The 26,203-nt window shown below is 42.7% G+C and overlaps 1 protein-coding gene across 1 annotated transcript in view; it reads right to left on the reverse strand.

Moving 5' to 3' along the window:
* The window catches only part of MAP7 (microtubule associated protein 7), a gene marked incomplete at both ends in the record, with an annotated part of 108,374 nt that overhangs the window by 39,686 nt on the left and 42,485 nt on the right, over window positions 1-26,203 (reverse strand). Inside the window, 2 exons of the mRNA XM_084284717.1 lie at window positions 7,721-7,798; window positions 13,012-13,080. Of these exons, the coding sequence (XP_084140843.1) occupies window positions 7,721-7,798; window positions 13,012-13,080 (147 nt within the window). The remainder of the gene's footprint in view (window positions 1-7,720; window positions 7,799-13,011; window positions 13,081-26,203) is intronic.

Below are 26,203 nucleotides of genomic sequence, written 5' to 3' on the forward strand. Positions count from 1 at the left end.
CATGCAAGACTTGAAACCAGTCAACTTTACACTGTAATTAACTAATTTAATGCAGGAGATGCTCAGTTAACTACAAACCACGCACATTTCTTTTGTGTAACACATTCTGTAGCACCTTTCCCTGATCCAGTTTCAGGCATGCAGTGTGCCGTGCTTTGCAGGGCTTTAGACTGCGAGGGAAAGAGGAGCATGCATGAGGTGTCAAAGCCTCTATTTTCTGCTTGTCCATGTGGAACAACTGGACGTCCTCCCAGCTCCCCTTGTGCCGACCCTTCTGCTGTCTCTCGCTTCAGCCCTTTTTCTTCTGGTTACTGCCTATAACAAGGGCAGATCAGCACTGCCCCTTCCCAGCCTGCCTTTTGCACTCACCTTGGACGAACAGCTTACCTGACTAGAGAGCTCATAGTCCTTGCCAAGCTTTCCAGCCTTCTTTCCTGACTTCACAACACTCACCTCAGCAGTAGCTTTTTCCTCTGACCACTGCTTCACCTTTCCTGGCTGCCCGCTCCGCGCTGCCTGACACTGTGATCCCCTCCTTGCTGCCTTAGCAGAAAAATGGATCGGTGTTGCTTTAACCCTACCCAAAAACGGGAATGTCCCAGCGGTCCACAGAAATGGCTGACTGACTGAATTAAAAGGTGAACTTCAGAACTGTAATTACAGCTGAAGTTAGTGTCACATTCGCTAAGCCAGCCTCTCCCCGGTAGCCACGCTCTGAGGGACATACAGCACAGAAATTTTTAAACTAATCTTCCTTAAAAATAGTGGTTTTTTTGTTTGTTTGTTTGTTTGTTTGTTTGTTTTTGTCTTATCAACCCTTCTGGCACTCTCAGAACCTCTGAGGACATCCCAAAATGATTCAGATGCTAACTAATGCCACCGCCTCCCAGTTTCTGTGGGGCTTCTGATTGTGGAAATTGGGAGAAAGTTTTGTCCCTCACCATCAGAGAACAAAATAAGCCAAGAGGAATTCACCAACGGATTTATAATTTTTACTGATGTGATATTGTGCCAATGATCATTTTCAATTGGGAGAAGAACACATAGCATAGCGTGATCCTTTAAATATTATTTCAGTGCTTATACACTGTTGGTATTATGATTGCAATGGATCTAACCAACCTGAAGCTCAAACACGTTCTAAAACCTAAGATGAATACAACTTTTCCTTAGGTGAAAAGTTAACTTGGGTGGCATGAAGGCAAACCTTCTTTTGTTCCCAGAGCCAGAAACTAAACCAGCCGTATGTCCTTGTTAGGATTACAATTGTGATGAAAAGGGTCAGCGTCTAAGCAGGATTAGTGTAGATAAAATATGCATAGATGTAAGACTTAAAACAGTTTGCTCAAGAATCGGGGACTAAGATACTGTACAACATTATTTCAGGCTGTCAGAATTAAAACCATTTTAAAATCCCAGTAAGTTTCCCTGTAGAAAAATATTTTCCTTTATTTCTTTTCCAGTTATTAAGAACCAGGTCTAGGCTAATAAATGTGCCCAAAGACCAACCGGCATGGAGTAACTCATCCCTGCTACTAAACCTTTACCTTCCAAATTGGTGACAATACTCAATATACATTAGGAAAAGCCCAGGGACTTTCTCTGCCAATTCCCAAACCTTGTCTGGGAATCAGCTAGAAGAGTTGGCTGGAACCAAAACCCTGCCAGGAACGAACAGTTTAGAAGCATGAGCAACTAAGTTTTAAAGCTGGGGAATGCTCTTCACCACCGCTCAGTTTGTCAGTAAGATGCAGCCAATGTGGCAACGTCAAGAGTGAGGCTCTCTGTGAAAAGAAGCATTAGCTTTTATTAAAATTTTGACCACTTTGATCAGGCTCGCTACTATAATTTGTTCCACAAAACAGCCCTGACAAGTGTCAGGCACAGCCAAGAGCGGCAAGCACAGCCTGACACTGATCTAAAGCAAGGATGAAACCATCGTGCTGGGCTGGAGCCAAGCTGAGCACGACAGCTCCCCTCGCCCTGCCCTCTACGAACAGCCCCATTTGGCAGGTCGTGCCCTTACCGACCACAGCTCCTCCTGGCATTCCCGTCTCGCATGACCCAAGAGGGTTGGTGTCACACAGATGCAGTATTTGTATTTTAAAGGGTGGGTGTTAACTTTGTGCACAAACACTGTGGGAAGGAGTGCTAGCAGAAACAGCGCAGAGTGAAAATATGGCTTCTGAAGAGCCTGGGTCACAGTGAAAGCATTATTTATATGATCATGTAAAGATTAACCTAACAGTCTTTTAAAGGTCTGTATTTGCATATCAACAAGTAATACAAACATTACCACATGGTCAGGGGAATAAAAAAATTAAAGTAGTGGCTTAGCAGCCATGCTTCATTTCTGCCCACGTGAAAAGGCAATTCTCAGAGGGAAAATAGCTGAAAAAAATGATACAGCTTATTAGTCATGGGAAACATGAGTCACACGCAGAAAAAGCCAAGGCAGTCACCTTTTGAAAGTTTGGGGGTGGCTTTTCAAAAGCAGTGCATACCCTACAGTGAAGTAATTATATATATATATACACACACACACAATTATTATATGTATATATGCTGCACGTACATGGACAACAAAGATGACAGCACTCATTTTTTCTACTCTCTTAACTTTAACTGAAAAGAAAATAGGTACTCAGACCCCCAAGTGTGATAAGTGAAATAACACAGCTAAAATACATGCAAGCAAATCCTCAAGAGTGCAGAGCATGTTGACCCGCTACACCATGGTGAAAGCCACATCAACAACTGTACAGCAGAACTTGAACAAAAATTAAAGGTAGACAGTAAGCAAGAGTGGAAATAAGGCTCAAATCAACCCCCCTTCTCCCATAATATCAGAATATTGCCCAGTAAACAAACACCAAACCAATAAAACTAGTACTCCATATGATATCACCAGGAGGAGTGAGCAAATTAATTTTCAAGAGAAGATAAATGATACGATTCCCTGCTGCTCAAACTGCTGAAACAAATGTCTTACAGATCACTACCATCACTTATAAAAGTGAACACAAATTATTTTTATTCCCCAAAGAAGGGGAATAATTTCTCTTGAGGTGACTCAAAATCTCAACTTTGGCTAAACTTGGCAGATCCCCTGAATAAAAAAAAATGAATTAAGTTTAAATTCAACTTCTGATTCTATAGAAAAAAAATCCCTTCTTTCCTATGTTTTACTGTCGTATGGCAAATGCTCAAATATTAACAAAATCCAACTCTATTCTTTCAGCAAGACACACACTTATACAACTTCAGGAAACCTGATATTTAACGTAGCGTAGATTTTTCTTTGCTATGGTTCACATGACATGAATGACTGATTATCTAGGCTCTGCACTGAAAAATGAAGCTTGCATGCCATTGTAAAGATCTCTGCTTCGCCGTACTAGAATACAAATCTCAAGAGACAGCTCCTAAATCATGTTTGCAGACAAGTATACAGATGAAAGTACAACACAACTTTCAATTTTCTTGTTAGTTCAAGAGAATTCTTCACGCAAGGACACAAGACACTCATACATCATGGGGATGTGCAGAACTCTCCCTTTTTGGAATGAAGGATTCCACATAAAAAAACCCTACAGTTTAATGTTGCTTTTATGTGACACAAAATGAAATGTTTCTCACGAGAAGTCACATCATTCCAGTAACAAATGTTCATTTGTCAGTAGCTAGGAAATCAGAGGTCAGGAAAACTAAAGGAAAGCATCTCTCCCAATCCTACAGCAAAACATCATTACAACACGAGAAACAAACCTGAAGGGGGAAAAAAATCAAGGCATGGAAGTATCATCTATGATAAATTAATTAAAATGGGCCAGTAACCTTCATTTGTTTTGGAACCTGAAGGGTCTAAGCCTATATATATACACCACCAACCTGAACTCCAGGAGCAGATTTTTAGGACATCCTGTCCTAAACATCTTGTCATATTACCCACTCGAGCAAGCCAGAAACAAAGATTTCCTCTTCCCTCCAAAAACAAGCCTAGCAATGCATGCATGGCTAGTACAAAGTTAAAACATGTCCCAGAGGAAGGTCATCACTGCTATTATGATGTAGATGGCAATAAACCAGGGCTCTCCAGGTTTGAAAAAGAAGCATAATTATGGCTGGTGTTACAGTACAGTTCTACAAAATTACAGAAGCTAGAAAATGGGAATAAAGACATTCTGTTTCTCAAGAAAGGCTGCCTAGAATATGACTATTTATGTATTTTTAAATCCTGGACCATGAGACTGATGGCATTTTAATACAAGACCTCAGAAGTATAGGGTGGGGAAGGGTCTAAACAGTGCTTGTGCAGTGCACCCCATCATAAAGCGATGCTTTTGCATGTCCAACTACGCAGTATTTGCAACCTCTTAAAGGACACTGCTAATTAACATCTTTGTGTGTGACATGGACAGTGGGATTGAGGGCACCCTCAACAAGTCGGCCACTGACACCAAGCTGTGTGGTGCAGTCGACACACTGGAGGGAAGGGATGCCATCCAGAGGGACCTAGGCAGGTGGACCTGTGTGAACCTCATGGAGTTCAACAAGGCCAAGTGCAAGGTCTTGCATCTGGGTTGAGGCAATCCCAGGCAGAAATACAGGCTGGGTGGAGAATGGATTGAGAGCAGCCCTGAGGAGAAGGACCTGGGGGTGTTGGTTGATGAGCTCAACATGAGCCAGCAAGGTACGCTTGCTGCCCAGAAAGCCAACCATATCCTGGGCTGCATCAAAAGAAGTGTGGCCAGCAGGGTGAGGGAGGTGATTGTCCCCCTCTGCTCTGGTCTTGTGAAGCCCCACCTGGAGCACTGTGTTCAGCTCTGGGGCCCCAGCACAAGAAGGACATGGAAGGATTAGAGCGAGTTCAGAAGAGGGTCATGCGGATGATCCGAGGGCTGGAGTGCCTCTCCTGTGAAGGCAGGCTGAGGGAGCTGGGGTTGTTCAGCCTGGAGGAGAGAAGGCTCCAGAGAGACCTTACAGAGACCTTCCAGCACCTAAAGGGGGGTCCTACAGGAAAGCAGGGGAGGGACTCTGTCAGGGAGTGCAGTGATAGGACGAGGAGTAATGGCTTTAAATTAAATGAGGGTAGGATTAGATCAGATATTAGGAAAATAATCTTCACTGTGAGGCTGGTGAGGCCCTAGTACAGGCTGCCCAGAGAAGCTGTGGATGCCCCATCCCTAGAGGTGTTCAGGGCCAGGCTGGATGGGGCTTTGGGCAGCCTGGTCTGGTGGGAGGTGTCCCTGCCATGGCAGGGGGGTGGAATTAGATGGTCTTTGAGGTCCCTTCCAACCCAAACCATTCTGTGGTTCCATGGTTCTAACTGGAAAAAAAGAATCACATCAGCACAAGAATGAAAAATGACATCTGAAGAGTATTGTATATAGAGTGAGGTATTCTTTCTATGCTTATATTTTAGGCCAAAAAGCTCAGCTATTTCAAGGTTATCGTATGTGCCTTTAAAAATGATTCAAGCCACAATCCAGTAGGTGGAGGAAGGTGGGTCCTGACAGCTGTTCCCATACTGGAAAGCCCAGCATGTAAAAATAAATAAATAAAAATTACAACACGATTACCTTACAGGGTATCATCATTACCTACATCAGTTGGGCTGACTCAGCGTGGTTACTCACATATGCATTATTTGAGAACTGTTTTCATTCTCCTCTGATGCAAATCAATTTGAAGAGACTGGGAAAAAATATATGTTGTTTGAATTTCCCACTGACCGTAACATCAAATATTACTTGATTTGCAACATGGAAATGTTCTCTATACTGCCACATTTTGCTGCTGTGTAGCTAAGGGGCAGCAGCCTCTCTTCCTTCTATCATTTTACAAGATTTATACTTTCAGTGCACCAGGAGTGGGGGTGGGCGTGCTCTCAGTGCTACTGAGCAACTGCTTGCTTAATCCTCCGTTACGCTGCTGACAAGCTGACTAATCCCAGTATCTGAAGCTCCAAGCAAGCTCTCTCCAGATGTATTAACCAGCCATAATGAAACAGGATCTAACACATACACAATCTAAGCAAAAGATAAGAAGTCTGGGGAAAGGTCTCAGCACCTAGATATTTCTGACAGCATTGCCAAAAAGAAATCCAAGTAACTCTAATAGCAGCTCTTCTGAGAGTCTGATCCCTGCACACATTATCACATGTTAAAAGAGAAACTGGATGTTTTGAAGTATGGCCAGTTCCTCTGGAGCATTAAATAACCCTTCTTTTCCTTTGCAGCTTTCCTGAAGCTGCTTCTAGCTCACCCTAGATGTATTGCTAGGGAAAGACTGCACGGAGCAGGCAAGACCCTGTTGCCAAGCGAACTCATCAGCATTGTTACTTATAAGGATGACTAAGAATGTAAGCAACAGTTCCGTGTATTTTTTCCTGCAACGCCATAAAGTCAGTGCATTAAGCAGTGTGACTAATTTCTGTCCCCTGGATATATGTCTCATCCTCTCCCATCGGCTGGGATACGAGTATGGTACTGCTTCAGACAATATAGGAACTTTTATGGCAGAATAGTCTGAGTTGGTTATTAGTGCATGATAGAAAGGTAATAACAATGAAAAGCGATTTGTACCTTGAATGAATGTTGAGATAAGGGAGTGAATTCCCACACTGGCCTCAGAGAAAGATGACTTGGGCCGAGGGGAACTTTTCCCTTATTGAAGAGTACCTCACTGTGTCAAAGGAGCACTGAAGTTGCCAACACTATTCACTTTCAATAGCCAGAAGGCTTTCCAGTATCTGGTGCCCAGGCTCCTTTGGACTTCTAGTGCCTCACAGTCATCATCCAGAAGGTCAGTAGCTTGTGCAAGGTGAGACATACATTGGCCAGTTCTGCAATTTTAGTAAAGCATGCAACACAGCACTGCTATCAGTTAACCCAGCAACAACATGGTCCTGCTTGGAGCTAAGGCCTTGGCTCATCTTCTGCAACTCCTGCTGTTCACATGCAGAAGTACACACTTCCTGGTTAAATTCTGTTTGTTTTCCTGGTTGTATCAGGGATGCCAATGAGGAAAATCAGGTGTTTAACAGCTACTGAATATTTAACTCTTGGGCTGACTCTGGCTGAAGCCTGCTCTTGAGTATCTTTAAATCTCAAACAATGAGAAATGAAGGTGTGCCATGATACTTAAAATCAAAATATTTTGAGGAGGGGAGAAGCACCACTCTATTAAGTTGTGGGGAAAATGGTTTGGTTGGAAGGGATCTTAAAGATTACCTAGTTCCAATCCCTCTGCCATGGGCAGGGACACCTCCCACCAGCCCAGGTTGCCCAAAGCCCCATCCAGCCTGGCCTTGAGCACCTCCAGGGATGGGGCATCCACAGCTTCTCTGGGCAACCTGTGCCAGGGCCTCACCACCCTCTGAGTGAAGAATTTCATCCTAATACCTGACCTAAACCTACCCTCTTCTAGTTTAAAGCCATTACTCCTCGTCCTATCACTACACTCCCTGACAGAGAGTCCCTCTCTCATATTCATAAAGATTCAGATTAAGTAACAGCTATAAAAAAGGTACAGCAACAACGAATCCCGAGACGTGCATGAATTACAAGATCTACTTTAAAGATGTCCCTCCGGAATGATACTGCCTATCTAGCATGATCAATTTTCTGAATGCTACTAAATGCAAACTGGCAAAAACATGGAATGTAAATGATAGTTAATAAGAAAAGCAACAGCAAAACAATACAATAGGCCTTACCTAGCTGTTTTTCTCGTTCTTCTCTCCTTTCTCTAGCAAGCCGTTGCCTGTCATCGACCTTTAGTATTGGTGAGTAGTCTGCAAATGGAAGGAGAGGAATATTAATCATGCAGTACGAAATCCAATACCAACATAAACAAGTTTTTAGGGGAATGAATATTAAGCACCTATAATCATTCTACTTTCAAAATAAATCCCATTTCCAGAAATCCCTCTTAAGTAAAAAAAATATAGAACAATTAAGAAACTACGAATGTTCTCTAATCATCAAGATGTAAAACACTCCCCCAAAATGGACTAAGTTGTAACCCTGAATGTTCCAAGCAAGACTACTGCCTGTGAAAACTCATGAGGAAAATGTCTGATTCTTTTTTTCCTAGCTTAAAACAATTTGGCTGCTTGAAAGCACTCTGACTAAATATTGTTCATTATTCCATAACCTCCTTCCAAAATGCATTCAGAGGAAATTCTCCAATTATAATGCAGCACCCTCTTCCCACCAGGATTGCCTCAAAAAACAAGTCAGTCCTATTCCACACGGCTGGAGAAGCTCAGTGTGCATGCAAAACAGGTCGGCTCAAAACACTGTAGCAGGTCTGGTTGAAGTTCTGAAGAGTGAGAACTCAGACAGCAGGATACTGATCTCCTACAGATGTTGTTTGTGCACACATGTGTTAAAAGCTCTGGCTGACATGGTAAGATGGTGCAGCACGTACATGGAATGGTGCAATACCAGTAAAGAACGAGATAATTTCCTCAACTATCTTTTTAAGTTGTGACTTAGCCCCACAATTTGTTTAAAAATGTCTTCCACTGGACGCTTGGATCACAGCAGTAAGACCAAGGGTACTATGAAAAATCTGTGTCAGAGCCACTCTTGACTACAAAATTCACATTTGGTTGGAAAGTATCATGTGCTCAGTGCCACAAAATCAGTTATCTGGAAAACAACAAAATGCTAAACAGCTAACATCCTACTTCCAGTCTCAGCAGCCAAAGACCGAACAGGAACAAAATCTGAGCTCCTTATTCATCTCAGCATGCTGCCAAAACTAATTTCCTACTCATCCTTAGCTTCTTCTGTTATGCTTGGAAAGCTGTTGATTTTTTGCTTTTTCACTAGCACTGAAAAAGTCCGCTTTGAACAAAAACAAGCAAAGAAACAAACAAACAAAAAGTCACAGAAAATAGAAAAGCTTTCTGTGTATAATGAAGCAGTACGATTTATTTTAATATGGATGTGAATTCTATTTTTTAATATTTCATGTTAAAGTAAAGAAGTATGTGGAACTTCCTGTCGCCATGGAAGTGCACATAAAAACAGAGAAATCTATAACTGAGATGCTTTTCATTATTCAGTAGGAATACATAAATAAGCAGTCTGCACAAACACGTAAGGTCAGCCTATTTGTGTGTGCAGACGGCATACCTATGAAAAAAATTACGAGCAAAACAATGTCATAAAAATTAGGTTTAAAAATATGGATGTGCAGAAATAAATCCCTGAAGTAGGGATGTTAGACTGACTTTTACACAGTTATTTGAATTAGACCAAAGTCAGCAGTGTGTATTTCATACTCCAGCAGAAGTTTCTGCATCAGGATGACTTCTTGAATGAAAGACGCCACTGGCAGCTAGCTTCAGTTTAGCTACTCTTAAATTCTTTTCAGTGAAAAATGTCCATCTCAACAATGGCCAGAGAATACGGCCTCAATTAATGGTGTCAGTATTGATGAAAAGAGCAGCTGGGAGAAATCCCACTGCACAGCGGGTAGGAAGAAGAACATTCAAACATTATAGCTCCGATGAAAGGTACAAGAAGTGAACAAGTCACCAAAGCCAAAGAAAATCCATCACCCAGCTACAGATCAAACCTTTAACGCTGGTTAAATAGCACGCAGTGCTGCCATTTAGGGAACTCCATCTAGCCATGCCATTGCACAGATTTGCCCAGCGTACGGTAGAAATTAACATTAGGTTGATATTGAGAAACGCGCTGACTTGCATGCAGCCTCTTCGGCATGCAGACGCAGGTCAAAAGGGTAATAATATTCCTTCTCTCTTGTGGCTGGCACACAGAAGTCACAAAACATGAATTTCTATATCATGAGTAATTAGTGCTACTGGAATAATGCACACCCAATACGAATTCCCCTGGAAAACAAGGATTCCCTTCAGGGGCTGTCAGCAAAGTCAGTGTAACATTGAGTTGACAGAGTGATGAGACCCTGGGGAATAATATGAAATCCCACTTCTTTCAGAACGTCCTACTTTCCTTCAGTTTTTTTCCTACTTTCTTGAGAGGAGATTTCCCAATCAGGGGAGAGGAAGCAAGTCTTCAAAGAGGCAGTAGGGTTATATGGACAGGCAAACTGAAAAGGTCTCCCTTAAGGATTCCTAATTACAAGCCATAGGAGGAATAAAATAAATTTTTAAAACTGCCCTCTGACATTCTGTTTCAAGATATCCAATTATTTTTTCTGTATCACACACCTGACAGTGTCCACACCACCCCCCCTCCCAGCAACCCAGGCTGTTAGAACAATCCCAAGGAGTTCATGCGAAGTTGCAGGCTATGCAGAACGTGAGCATGTTTTCAGTACAAGAAATATATACATTTAATACATCTGGGGGCACAAAAGAGTAGGTCAATATTGGCACAAGGACACCATGTTTGTAGCACACCAGCCATCACGCTGCCTTTCCTCCACTGGTAGTTGGACCAAGTTTTACAGTATTAGTTAAAACGTCTTTCCCAGGCCTTGATGACAATTTTTCATAGTTGGGCTACAAGCCCAACCTCAAACAATTGCATTACGAGATGCTGAGACCCCAAGTACATAGCTTCAGATTGCTGCAACATAGAAAGTTCACTGGGACTGCTCCCCATTTCATTTCCCCTGCCTCTGTTAAGAACCCACCAGGCAAATACCAGGGGACTGGCATTTTAGTGGGAATACCAGGACATACATACGAGTTCATCGAGCTCAGATTCATCATCATGCAGTAGCTTTACATTGCTGCATGAGGAAGTGGGAAATGTCATGTGTAACAAGTCCCGTCAGAATTCCTCAATTCTTACAGAAAGGGTTGATAGCTGGGTGAGTGCAAAGCCTTAGAGAGGACACTCCAGGACGACCATGCTGCTGCAACAAGTTGCAGTCTGGTTATGATGCGAAGCATGGAAACTCATGCTCAGAAACCTGTTCCGCTACGCTTCACTAGGTCTGTCATAAGCAGAGCTGTAAGACAGAGCGTACAAATACTTAACATTATGCCAGAGAGGGACATTTGGAGATTAAATAAGCTATAGTTCTACTAAGGGAAAATTAATTTTGTACCTATTGCTGAAATTCCGTGCCTGAATAGCACTTTTTGTGAACTTGTAGTGCTTACCATGAGTTCATTTTTTTTATTTTTTTTTTTTTTTACCAGTCCACTTAAGTAGCTTAGGTGCCATAGTTTTACTGTTGTTGGTTTGTTTTTTGTTTGTTTGTTTTTTTTTTTTTCTCCTCACCCCTCAGAAATTCAGCATTGAAATGCCAGTCTTTTTTTGGTCCTCCATTGTATTAAGAAAAGGAAAACGTGGTCTTTTCAAAGCTTCCAGATAATTAACACTGAACTCTCAAACTCAGTTGGCATTTGTAGAAATTACAACCTTTGAAAAATTTCAACCTAGCTGTCATATGTAAGAATTATATATGGCCAGTCTCTACAGCCCGAGTGACTACCAGCTGCACTCAGTGTCACTTCAAAACTACCTCAGACTACTACCAGTCTTCACATACATTTATAATCCTCTCAGCCTCTTCTCACAAATGGCTACTTCCTTTCTGTCCTCGACTCCTAGGGTTCCAATTTCTCGCACTATTGAAACTAAAAGAAACAGAGTGGAAAACAACAGCCAGCTTGTTTGCTAGTTCAGGGGGGAGCTGCCGGGAGAAATATGTAAGCCACAGCATTATTTGAAAAGATACATGCTTGGATCTCAAAAACCCTTCCCTCTGTCTAGCTCCCTGCCCACTCCCACGCACACATTCAGAGTTGCCTGTGTTTCCCTTGAATCCTAATATTTGTTCAGCCTGTAGACACCTTCCAGACAATGACTTCCTTTACAATGACAGCTGTCACTCCTGCTGCAAACAGTCTCTCCTTTCTGACTCAATGTTTGGCATACAATTCTCATGCAGCCTAAAGGACAAAAACAGCTCTCAGGAATCCTCTCTTCAAGGCAGGGACTCTGATCAGCTGGGTGCAGAGCTGAACCCTGCACCCAGGAGTCTGCACCCCCTCCTACACAGCAGCACAGATGAAGGGAGCATGGGAGCATCTAGGACACCCGCCTCAGAAGTGAGGGATGGGGATTAAACTACTGCAGGATAAAATGGGTATTAAACACTGTACAACTCCAGGAGCTGTGTTTTCATCATAAAAGTGGGTCACGTTAATGCATTCTCTCCTGCTCTTCCCACTGCCTGACCGAGAGCAGTCAGCTCCTGGTGCTGCAGCCAGCGCTGCCTGACACGGGGTGAGCTGAACTCAGGCAGCACCGAGACTGCTTCCCTGCAGGGACAGAGGCCAAAGGCACCCAGACTGGGGATTGGGAAAATTCTGTCAGGGTGAAGCAGCCACTGAGCTGCCAGGCTGCCCAGGAGTTGAAGCGGGGGTCCTTACAGCATGCTGAGCCCTCAATAGCACAGACACCTGTGCTGCAACACAGGCAAAACGCAGGTATCTCAGTGGTGATCTGGATCTTGGTCTAAGCATGCAAACGGGACAGACACATGGCATCAAGGATTACAGTAAGCATTTTTGTACATCGTCTTAACTGTGTAAGTGCAGCATTAGTGAACTCTTGAATTAAATCCACACAATATACCCGTCAGGTGGGGTGTGGAAATGACAAACATCTGCCTGCTGTACAGAGTACACTACAGAAGATGGCATACATTGTGATGAGCGAGGAAGAGCCTAACAGAAGCATTTTTAGAAAGTCCACAACAGATTCCAGTGCAAGCCCAGATGCAAGTACAGTGGCTTCTGTAACCTTATCTCACTACCCAGCTCGCATTCCTAAGCTGCACTAAACCACAAGGAGCTTTTTTAGTTTTGCTTCTTTGTGAACAGAGACTCCAGCCTAACTAAATATGAACAGTCACAGTTTTGACTGAAACATTAAGAGAGGTATAAGAGCATAAAATGTCTTAAATGTCCTTAAAAGGAAGACCTCTGATTTTAAAGTACCATTGAGGCAAATAGCTGTACAATGTGTAGCATGCAGAAGGGCATACCTGTTTTAGTACCAGTGTTGCTTTGTCCTGAAGTGAATTTCTTGTCTTGTGTTTTAGAACCTTCAGCTGCTAAAATAAGGAAAAAAAGAAAAAAGATTTAATTAACCATATTGCTAGACAATACCTCTCTTTTTCCCTTCTCAGTGATGCTTTGGAAACCACTACTTCCAAAGAACAGATCTTTTTTTAAATTTTATTTTTAAATTAAAATTTCCCTCCTGAAGCAGCTGAATGGATCACAATGATAAAAACAAGTTAGTGGAAATAACTGAATGAAACCGCAGGCTAACTTGGAAGGAGCAAACATATTGCAATGCAGGGCGAGAAAACTGTGTTGGTACGGGTGACTCACATACCCTAGGTTTCTGAAGGTATGGTACAAGATACCAGTAAGAACTTCACAGACTTCACAATTACTAATGCACCCATTACCCAGAATTGAACAGACAGCAATTTATGACCTAAATGAAGTCTCAGTGAGGAGAGATTTCTTAATATTTTTATTAGACATTTAATCAGGCCCTAGAAAGAGAGAATTCTAGTGCTCTGAGTGCCCTTTCAGTGACTGTTTACAAAGGAAAATGAAAAGATTCATTATCATACTTCAGATCACCACCATATCCTTGGCTTAGCATCTACTTACTTGAAAACTAAGGCAGGAAATTAGATGCCACGATTTTCTCAGCTTACGATTCATCTTCAAGAGCTCCACTACAGGAGCATTTGATTCCAGAGCACTACAATCTGGGATGAGTGCACAGACAGACTGTAATAACTCTAAAAACCCCTCCACAGACAGCTAGGAAGTATTTGCAAGCAAGGATAACAAGAAAGTTACACTGATATAGCTGAGAGGAGGAAAAGACAAAACAAAACACTCAATTAAATGAAAATCTCTCTAGGAATGAGAGTTGGAAAAAAAAACGTTCAGCTTTAAAAAACTAAACCAGCATTCCTGCATTAGTTTCACTTTAAAAAGTGAAATTTAAATTGTACAAAAAAGACAATCCTCTTCTATATTGGAGGGAACAGCTACATTAAGTCTCTTTTAATCCATACAAGAAACTGCTGTTGAACCTAATGAATACTGAATCCAGCTCAGAATGAGAACAGGTATAACATGGCATAACAGGCAGCCAAACAAAAGATTTTAGCACTTTGCTGTTTTAAAAGGCCTCATGCTTAGGATTCATTCTACCAATAAGTAAGGCCACTGATTTTTGTGAAACAACCTGACCAGCACTGAACACTGGCACTTCTAAACTTAGTAGGATCTGCCATTATCAAAAAACATACTTTTTCCTTTCAGTGTTCCAAATGGGTGGAACTACACCTGAAAATGAGTGTTTTATTCATCAGAGTAAGTGCATTTATATATAAATATACATATATAATATCTTACTAAGAAAGTACCACCTTAGTTTGGGGAAGGAAACTGACTGTGCTCCTGCCTGAAACAGCTATTTAGACCCGCTGTCATGCTTGAGGAATCTACGTCGTGAGCTCATTTACCTTTGAATAGTGCATCATGTGATAGAAGAGGAAACTGCTGTAAATATTAAAAATACTGTTTCTGAGCATTAGTGAGAGCACTGATCTTCTAAAAGCTTTAACACAAGACTCTCTGCATGCCTCCAACAGGGCATGTGCATTATTTTTCTCAAACACTGCACTGTAGGATTATGCGATACTACTTTAATTTCAAAGCAATGGTTTAAGTGTACAGATAATCCAGATAATACACTTGTAGCAGAGCCTAGCTACACAGAGCAATATTTCTTCCATATTTCCTTTCCTCTGACTCTTCCTTGGAATATTTTGACATAGTTTCGGTACATAGGCACAGGACCACAACAAGCGATGAAGAAAAGAACAGATGGCACAGCCATGAATTTTAATGACGCTGGATATCGAATAAGAACTGGCACGAGTATTAAGAAGCTAGTGCATGTGTACTCCCACACAAAATACTTCTTGGTCTAAAGACACAAACAGACGATCAGAGAGACAACTAAGCATCTAAAATCCAAATTTACATATTGACAAGATTGTTTCCAGCAAGACTCAATAACCTAACACGTGCCAGGAGAGACACCATTCAACGACCTAGTACTTCCTCTGTTGCTTATCTTGAACTACTCTCTTCCCAAGGAGGGAAAATGATTATTAACAGAAGCATTAGAAACAAGAGGATATTTTTCTGTGCAGCATTCTGGAAACATAAAATGTTGAAGACAGACTGAGTAATAGTGTAGATACATTGGGGAAAACAATTACAGAACCAGAGTTGTTGAGGCTGGAAGGGATGACGAAGCCTATCCCTCTGCTCAAAGTGGGGTTGCCTACAGCAGGCCATGCCTCATTCCGTTTATGAACATTGCCAAGGATGGAGACTCCACAGCTTCTCTGGGCAACCTGTGCCACTGTTTGGCCACTCTTCACAGCAGAAAAGTTTTAATTATGTCTGAATGGTATCTCCTGTATTTCAGTTTTGTGCCTCTGGTCTTGTCTCTGTGTGTCACAGAGAGGAGTCTGGCTCTGCCTTCTTCACTCCACCCCACCAGGCATTTTCTGATGTTTCTTCTGATTTTTTTTTTTCCTAATGCTTGCCTTGCTTCTCCCCTCTGAGGCATACAACCCTGATGTGCTTGCCCTATCACATTGGCAAGGGTCTGAGGCTCTGGTCCTCTGAGGAAGGCCGCCAGCCACAGCGCAGAGGCAGCTCTGCTACGGGGCCTCTACCTCCAGAAGCAGCACCCTGAAGAGATGACATGCGGTGTGAGGGGACACTTGGAGACCACAAACAAAAGATGGTGCTTGGACCAGTGACAGGTTCAGGACACACCCAGCACCCCTCACAGAACCACACCCTGTGGGTGTCGGAAATGGGGAACCGAACTAGGGCTGCAGCAGTGGGAACGAGCACACGCACGGGTTAGCCCAAGGCACGCGGCCACCACACGTCCGCCATTTCAGACACCTCAGGGCAAAGGGTGCGCTGTGCGGTGAAGTGGGCACGGCCTTCCACTGCGTGCTCTAATTCCACGAGTGTGAGGCAGAAGCAGTGAAAAACAGCCAGGAGAAAAGACATAACTAGGACTGAGGAGGAGGGACTAAAGGGAATCTGTCCGCTGAACCCATGGCTGGCTGGCACTTCGACCAGTTCACAAATATCGCTGTGTTGGGAGAGCTACATTCGAAGTACAGATACAGCTCAGGGCTGACAAAGTTTTCTAGCTTGGATGCCAAACCACGTTAGCACCTAACTCCTAAACACTTGACTTGGCCTAAAAGTCTGAGCATTCGGCACCTAGCTGTTCTGTTTGAAAGCAACAGCACCAAGTTTTAAGACTAAAGAGTTAAGTTTGGATGTGAAATTCCCTCTAATGGCAAAACTGGAATGTTTATCCTACTAACAAATCCATGTGAGCCAGGATCCTGGCGGTGGATACAGAGGCAACCAAGTCCAACACAACTGAAAGCTTTCTTACTGCTCTTGACTTTTGTCTTTCTGACATCCACAGATGATGAACGTGACCTCGCTGACATGTACACATGTAAATACCGTTCTTCATATTTACTGTAAAACATCTTGCAAATCTTTAGCGTTTCTTATTCCTTGCATCATCAATAGCATCCATGTATATACTTGGCAAAGCAATATATTAAGCAATGCCTTAATGCTGTTTATTGCTCTGCGTTCATTCCATACCTGCACTCCAGGCTGATCTTCTACTTGTATTTTAAGATTGGAAACCTAGGAACAGAGGACAGTGATCTCTCTAGAGATATAGGTCAGAAAGATCTATGGTTGGCCAAAACATTTATAAGATGCATGCAGCTTGGTTGATAGATAAAAGGTAAAATCATGCCACTGGATGTCTAATTTCAAAGCCTTCAGAGTAAGTCTGGACAAAGTTATGGTCGCTCTCTGCCTCCGAAATTTGGGACACAATAAACCTTCAAAAAAAAAAAACAACAAACAAAAGCATCAAAAACAAACAAACAAACAAACACCACCACACATGCATGCTTGTTAAAGATAATAGTTCTCACAAAATCCACTTGTCAGTAACAAGACGAGCTTGGGGAGAAGTGGGCCCGGCAATCTGCTTCAGCACAGCTGGAGACAAACATTTCCTAGCACCTCTGCATGGTGCTGGGGGTCGGGCTGACCCTGGACACAAGCACCTCCTGACAGACCTTCTTCCTCCAGCTGTGCCTCAGCTGAACACCGAGCCAAGGCTGCTCCTTGATTTCATTTATTTGCTTTATGCAGCTAGCACACGGTGCAGCCCACGCAGCTCAGGACCTGTACGTGCTTTTTCATAAGATTATTTGCTGAGTGTAAAAAGAGGACACCGACAGTCAGTGTCCATTTTGCTTTTGTAAGCTCTCATACACATGTACAGAACAGTTATCAGAGTCCTTCAAAACAAGATAGCAAAAAAATTCTTTTACTTTCAAACACCACAAGCTACAGGAGGGCCCTGTTGAGGAGCACGAAGATGGGTCAAGCAGAGAGACCCAACCACAAAAGTCTGAACACAAAACCAAACCCTCTTATCACTGAAATTCATTTGTATGTACTATTCACAACAGCTGTGTCTAAGGGGTTTGCTCTGACACTTGAACTGTGCAGAAGCACAGGTACTGAGCATCAGCATTTTTGCACATATAAAGTATCTCCTTCTTCTCCCCACCACGGAAAAAAAAAAAAAAAAGGAACTTAAAGCTTCCATTCCCTTCAGGGAGCAATACCTGATGGCTTGTAGGTTGCTGCCAGCCTCCAAAGAGAAGGCTCAGCTTGGAGCAGCACTGGGGGTGAGCTCAAACCTGAGATTTTTTCACACAACAGGATGGGGAAGCAATTATTTGCTTCCAGAGAAGAGAGGACTGTAGGACTGAAGAAGAGGTTGCAGAAGGGAGAAGAGTGTGTGCTGTTGATGTGAATTTTGCAGCAGCTCAGTCCAGGCGGTGTGAGCCCATTGTGGGGCCAGTGGTGCCCAGGCAGCAGCGGGTGGCACAGTGCTGCCATCCTTTCAGGTTACACCCCTGGGGGCAGAGCAGGACTGAAGCACCAGGGAGGAAAACCTATGCCCTGCACACTTACTGTCAAGCCCCCTCTCCTCCATCCAAACCCAGAAGCCCTCTTAAGAGCCCTGGTTTATATGGTTCATAAATGGAGGCTAGAAAAACTTTCATAACAGACCTACCACTTCAGAGGAAAAACTGAAACACTTCCAAACCAATATCCTCAGGCTTCTTAATCCAAATGCTACAGAAAACTGTTAATAAACAGGGTCTGCTTAAACCATTAGAGCTTCAAGCGAAATCCTTTTGTAACAAAGTGTTCTCATTAGCAACACCCTTCATAAAATTATTTTTAAAAGAAAAAGAGAAAAGATTTACAAGGGTCTGCCCATTACCACAGCACTAAGGCTGTAAAAACTGTGACACTTGAATTCACAAAAAAAGCTTAAATGTAACACATTTAAATGATTCCAAACTAAGACCTCTACTTCCATTTTAAAAGAAGAGATGCATCTAATTTTGGTTGGATGTCAACACTTCAATTCTTTTGTTAAGGGAGGTAGGTTGATGGAACTGTTGAAGGAACTGGGGTAAAATGAAGAGCACTTGCAGACAATAGACCGGTTTGCTATTTTGAATATAGTTAATATGTGCCTTCACAGTTTAAGACATAAGCTTTTTGAAATTTATAACATTAGCAAATGGAAAATACCCATTCTTTTAAAGTCTAAACTGCAGTATTTGCATAGTACATTCACAAATATAGGTTTGACTCAAAGGAGTGATAGAGTAATTAGAATTTATTTTTACTCACTGAAACAGTAAAGCACAGTTTACACCTCACTTAAATGTGCCTAGAATTAATTTTACATGCATTAAAATAATTTCTATTCTTAGAAGCTTGAAGCTGGAATACATCTTCTCATAATTCCAGTGCTGAGGAACTTAATGTCTGGTTTGCAAATATAAGTTAAAAGATACCAAGCTACAGTGACTATTCCGAATTTCTTTCCTCTGGCACTTATCACAGAAGTCTACCATCAGAGCTGCCATACAAACACAGTCACTGACACTCCTCAGTCTCTACTGTCCTGGCTGAGCTAAGCAGAAATGAAAACTTCTCAGCATTGCTGTTTACTACTCATGAAGTAGTATAGAAGTTGCTGTTGTCTTCATCATATTGTAGACTCGGAAGATAGATAATTTTAAATTGTCGCAGCTAATTCATCACTAAGTTGTAAAACACTTAAAAATGGAAGCATAAACAGATTTATTTGGAAACAATCCACAGATAAAATCGGATATCACAAGTATCTACAAGAAAAGGGACACATGGGGATTTTTTTTAAGTTAAAACTGTGTAACTGTTCTCCTGGGAGATGCCTATTCCTAAAAAATTACTTTTGGCTTACTATATTGGCTTTTTAAAGTACTGCATTCTGAAATATTAAATACCATAGGACAACACAGCAAACCGAGCGCCTTTGCAGGAAGAACCCTTATGCTGCTTAGGCTCTCAAAGAAAAAAGAAACACAAAGCTAAATGTAATGGCATTTATAAAAATGTGAACGTTCACAATATTTGTTCTGGATAATTGTATCAGGTCATTATACTGCAATATAGAACAGCAATATCAACATTAGAGGAACACTGGAAAAAAAGGTTCCTGTTAGCTACTGAAGAAGCCTCTGCTGCCAAGCAGGGATTCTGGCTGGCAAGTCTGGCCAGATCCAGATGAGACACATGAAAGGAAGCTTTTGAATTACACATCACCAAAATAAAAGCCAAGATGCTACCTGCTGAGGGTTAGCAGAGCAAGCTCATTTCCATACACCCAACCCCAACATCACGTGCTCAGCAGCCTGTCCCAGGCAGTGTACAAACGCTGGGCAATATCAGACCTACAGCTGTTAGTTCGTGATTCTTTTGCTCAAGGACAAAACACTTTCACCCCAGGTGCAAGAGTAGCAGCAGCTCTCCTCCTGACTTGGGAGTGCTGCGGGCAGCACTGGCTCCTGCTACGGCAGACAGACCCCCATGGCCAGGACCTGCTCCTACAAGCTGCCCTAATGGCTGTGTGTTTAAGGCTGCCCCAGAGGACGAAAGGGAACACCTGTACATTTCACTGGGTGAAAGTCACTTTTCTGGACTTTGACCAGCGAGCTTGCTCCAGACAATGAGGTAATTCCTGTGAGAGCGTCCAAGTCACGAGGAAGCTGACACCTACCCCCGGGAACTGGAGAATTAGGCACAGACCTGTCTGCTTTCACCGTCGCGCTGATCCCAAGGTCGAGCCAGTGGAGCCGGGGACAGCACCTTGAGCGTGCATTATTTGATACCCCCTCACTCAGAGGGCACGGCGACCGCTGCGCGTTGCAGCCTTTGTGTTCTACAGCAACACAGCCAGCAACTCCAATAACAGCAATATGGGGATGGAAAGATGGGAAAAATGGATACTTTGCTATAGATCGTTCTGTTAAGCAATTTGATCCCGAGAGCTAAGTATTTTTGGAAACAAAGCAACCTCTTTAGTCTCGGCTTTGCAATAAGAGAAGGAAATGGCTTCTCTGCCTCTCCCCCCCAAAAAAGTAAATACAGAAATAAACCAACAAAACCAAATCAACAACCATCAAAACAAAACAAAAAACACCATTATTTTGATACAATACATATTTTAAATTAAAAATAATATTCCATAAAGTGAACTGTACCTAAGGTTAGTTCAGGAGACTCCCACGAGCTCACAGCCTGACGCTGTGCTTTCGGTGGCAAGAAGCCAGCCCGCTGACATACACAGGCCATCACACCCCTGCTGAACTCGGTGCATAACTATGCTCTCCTCCGTGCTTTCAGCTCTTCCCAAATTTGTCCGGGCCGCCGTGGCCTGACAGGACGTGGCGCCATGAGGTGAACAGCTTCCAGCCGCCCACTCCGCCACCCTGACACAGCGCAGGCCTGTGGCGGGCGGTGGCACTTCTGCCATGGCAACGCCACCAGAAGCCAGGCACAACTGTTTGTGTGTCTCGTGGTAATTAATCCCTTCCTACACCAGCTGTTGCCATATGGGGACATCCCCCGACGGGCACACCATATCCAGGAGGTGGGGTTTACCCCACGTGAGGATGAGCTTTGCTGTCTGCGTAATAAACTGGTAACTGCACTCAGTAAGAGGATGCTTCTGGCATTTTTCACCCCAAAAAAGGTTGCAAGAATTTTAAAGAAGCACAAAACACTGAAAAAATATAGTAAAATGAAGTGACACAAACCTTGCAAGCAGAAGAAAGGAGGTTCAAAACCAGCACAATTCCCTTTCAAAGCCTTCTTTTGAGTAAAGTTGTCTCCTCACACAAGGATACAAAAGAGGCCTATAACACAGCTCTCCTTCTGACCACTTCTGCCCACAAAATGCTTTTAAGACACATCCACCAGCTCTCTGACCTTCCGAGTACCCCAAAGAGCTTCTTCCAGCAGCTCTCTGTACTCCTAGTTGCAAGCCTGTCCCACAAAAGCCAGTTCCCTTTGTGTTCCACCCCTAACAAAAGCCACCTACAATACAGAGATCTCCATTAGCCAAGATTTCACCTCCTTTTCTTTAAATTACCTTAAACTCAAAATCACCGTGCCTGCCAAACTAAGCGGGCTCCTGGCCTTCATCCCGTAATAGCTTTAAACAGCTCTTCAGCCTCATCCTGTTGCCTCTGTGAAGAGGACTGTGTTGCAAGGGAAGGCTCATTTGGGGAGAATAAATGAGGGCTCATCGCAAGGGAAACAGGGCATCAGCCTAGCCTGTAGAATTAATGATACGTTCAGCTTACCGTCAGCAATGACAAAAACACATCTGCAAAAACAGACAAGTGACTTGGAGACGGAGAAGTGTTTTACTCCCAAAGGAACAGGGGCCGACAACTGGCTTTCGGGAGACCCTCTCAAACCTTTTACTAAAGAATCACTAGAAACAAGGATGCTCAAAGCACAAGAAAGGGGGATAGGGGGCAGCGGGGAGGAAGTAGTGTTGTTTAATGCTAACATCTAGGACATTTAGTGCTCCTTGCAGAGGACGGTGGGGTAATACTGAAGCTGACTGTAATTGCCTATGGAAGCTGCAGAGATGCAGCTTCTTAAATATCCAAGTACCATGACCTTGTTTGCTAAGGAAAAAGTTAATTGCCATGTGGGTTTCATCTACTGCCTCAGCACGCTGAGCTAGCTCAGGTACTGACAGCAGGAGAGCTGGGTCAGCACCAGGCCAACACGAGAGCTCCTCTTGGCCGAGTGGCAAAGTTAAGCATTACCCTGAGACCACCACACCGCTTCTGGCACCTAATTGTCTTCACACAGCACCACGTTAGGCCGCTTAGATTAATGTCTGGGACATCCACTGGGATTTCTCTCCTAAAGGTAAGTTTTGGACCACCTACGAGTAGGTGGGATCAGTGCAAGCATTGTGGGGAACTGGTCCAGTGCTGCAGAGCTTCCTGGGCAAGGTTCATGCATTTTGCATGGATGTCCAGACTCACCCTTCCAGCCTTAATAAAACAAAGCATGAATTATGACTGCCAGTCTCTATAGCAACAACCTGCCTCAGCTAAAGACAGCAGGAAGAGGTGCACAGAAGCCTGGCTTTGTTTACACATCCTGTTCTGTGCAGACAGTGATTTCTGAAACATTTAAAGCTGCAAAGACTGCATGCTGTTCTTCAGCAGCTAAGTTCCCGGACCCGTGCGTCCAAGCCATTGCCCTCATCAAACCACACTTGCCTGAGGAAAAGAGGCAATTTTCTGCACGCCTGCCTCTTCCTGCAGTGAAAGGTCACTAGAGTGGATGCTATAACTGCTTAGGGGAAGAGCAACACTCAAGTTTTCTCATTCTTCTCCTGCTCCTTATATAAAAGGTATTTCCTATAACTGTAAGCCACATAGAACAAGCATTTAATATGATGCAAAATGCATATATTCTGAAACAGCGAAGCAAAAAGGAATGCTTCCTACCATTGCTGGGCAGAGAACAAAGCTGAAACATTGACTCAAAAAAATGTATTTCTATTGCATGACTGAGCCTTAATCACCTCATTCACCATCAAAAATAAAAAATGTACCAGAACCAGGCCATCACACCTAAGGAGGCTCAAGATGAATGCAGCCACAACCAGTCAAGAGATGAACTAAATTATCAAGACACCATTTACTGAAAAAATTGTCTTTCAAGGTGACCATCACATCAATTCAGGGGCCAGTTCTTTCCTGTAATCTTCGTTGTGATTTTTTCCTCACTCAGCTGACCGTAAGCAGGACTTCCTGGAAGGAGGCATTGCTTCACATCCGAGCAGCAGGACCTCATAATTAATTACACCACTGTATACACAGAATTGAGGCTGCACAAACCAACCTAATTATTTCTGAGCTCTACATCTTTGGCTTTATAAACACACCATTCGTTTGTAAAGTTTTTCTGAAATTACATGTTTAACATTGCATATACCTGCATGCAATCCTCAAATAACACTAACATTTATTTTTAAGCCTCTCTAGTATGAACACATCAAGAGGTTATTAGAGCTCTTCTTTGGCTTTCTTGTTATGATAATAATTCATTATTTCAGGTACACTGATAAAACCAAAGTGTTATCTTTCCCCGGGTTCTTCCTGGGATCTTAGGATGAGTACCAGAGTACTTGGCAGTAGATCTTATCTTTACATGCTGCCCCCAAATGTACATAACCTTTATCAGAAAGAAGATTTTGTTGCTCTACAGAAACTGTGCAGCTGATTTCTTAGAGACAGCCACAGAGTACTCTAGCGGCAACACAAACGTTTGTCATATGAAACTATTAATTCAGAGCAAAGACAAGAAACATTTGAATTTCATGCATGTTTCCTTTTAGTTCGTTAATTACTGTGTCTGTTGCTTTCCAAGAATTTGCTTGTTAGCTGTTTTGGTACTTACACTGCCTGACTGCCATAATTTGCAGCTCTTACCCTTAGGAGGCGTAAAATTCACCTTTTTCACCCCCTCTGGTCTTCAGGGAAACCTTTTCTCTCTGACTAGCCAGCTTTTATTTTAGAAGTGTTCCATGATTTCAAGACCAGTCTGAAAGGATTCAGCAGTACTCAGGTGTTAACAACCCCTGAAAACTAAATCTTCCAGAGAAGTAACATGAGTAAAAATTGGTTGCTACAGAGAATAGATCAAACCCAACAATTCTTAGTCTGCTTTCCTAAGGGAGCAAAAACGACAAAAAATCTCCCATTGGCTCCTCACAGTTCTTCTACTTGGATATATGTAGGTAGTGCAGCTATCCGACAAGTCAAAGGTGGTGTTAAAAAAGTATTATTGTCATTTCATTTGGTGCCTTCCTTACCTGGGAAACCCCCACCATAGTGCTGGCTGGTTTGTATGTAGTGGACAGGACAGAGAATATAAGTGTTAAACTTAGTGCTTTGTTCTTCAGATCTTCTTTTATGCTATATTACAAGAGTGAAGTCACAGCATTTGTAAAGTAAAATGTCTAAGTGCTGTATCTTGCACTAATCAAGATCTATTTAACACCAAGTTTTAAACATTCAAGAATAAAAATCAGAAGTAATCTTAAACCAAACCCTTCAAGTGTTTGGTATTTTGCAATGAATGCCTAGAAGTTGTGACTAGAAGTTGCACAGACCTTTGTATTTGGACTAATAACTAAACTACAAACTGTTTACAATCCCAAAAGGTTTGTAGACACTGACCTAGAAAACAGTTTGCAATGCAGTTTCCATTAAGCTGTTCCTTCACCACTTTACATAAGCAGTACAGCTGAGACAGGTCAAAGCCTGACTTCATTCACCGTAGAGTAGCCTTACTGATGAGAGAGCTGCTAACTTCCAAGAATACAATCACATACTTAAAATAAATAAATAAATAAATAAATAAAAATCTGCAGTATGTATAGGGGATATTAAATCGAGTTGCACAGGCAAGTTTTGTGAGATTTCCTGACTTTTCACTGATTGGACTTGGAATCTTCAGTGTGAACAAGCAGACTGCATTATGTACTGGTACATAGTAGTCACCTAAAACTAAAAACAAAACCACACAAAAATGCACAAAAAAATACCATAAACATAAAAATACATAGTTAATTTTATAGCCTCCCGCCAACAGATTATGGAAGCAGTTTAGGAAACCTAAATGCTGCATTCTCTGACAAAGCTGATTTGGCAGACCAAGCTGCCCTACCACCAGATGGGGAAAATGACATGTTTTGCCAATATTTTCCTTTCCTTTTTGCCAGCTGCACTCCTCCTCCCCCTTCTCTACTGAACTGTATCCTTTGCTCTTTTCCTGATCTTACTGCCTCCTCCTCTCGTTCCTGAACCTGCTACACCTTGCATTTCTCCCACCTTTCTACTTTGTCCCCTTGTAGCTTTCTGGCCAGCTGCATTCCACCCCAAACACCTCCTCCCCACCTCTCCCTCGTGGCCTCAGATCCCCTTCTCCTGCAGGTCGGTCCAGCAGTGGAGGAGAGCAAACCTCTCTGCTCGGTGTCTCAGGCGCAGGAGCAGCCTGCAGACATGGGAAGGAGCCCGGGAAAAGTCCTGCTCAGCCCTGGCAGCTCCGGGGAGGAGCGTGCTTGCTCGATCTGTGGGGACGGCAAGTCATGCGAATGCTGATGAGCCCAAAGCTTTGGTGACAAAGGGTGCGGCCTCAGCTCAACCAAAAAAAAAAATGGACAAAAATTTAGCACTCTTATGTTTAATATGGCCCTATTAACTATGAGCTGACTGTGACTTGTGTTGCCAGTTTGCATAGCTTTTCATGGAGATAGGAGGAAGCATCGCTATAAAATCAAATCTCTCCTCGAAGCTTGGTGGCTTTAAACCAGCCCTGAGACTGCTATGAAGATTTTTTTCAAGAAGAAAAAAAAAAAAGGCATTATTTTGTCAAGTCTCATTCTTCAGATATTGGTCCAGTTGCTGAAGATGAGAGAAATAAAGAAGCAAAAGAAGAACAGGACTTAGAAAAAGTGAAACCGGGGCTGAACCATTTAAATCTTGCAGAGGTGTAAAGAGCCTGAAGTGAGCCTCCTTCAACGGGAAATGTTATGCAACCTTAATTATTTGCCATCTGCCTTGTAAAATTCAAATCAAGCATAAGAAGGATAAAATTCTCACCCAGTTA

This window comes from Netta rufina (assembly GCF_964035555.1).
Source record: "Netta rufina genome assembly, chromosome: 3".
Taxonomy (NCBI): domain Eukaryota; kingdom Metazoa; phylum Chordata; class Aves; order Anseriformes; family Anatidae; genus Netta; species Netta rufina.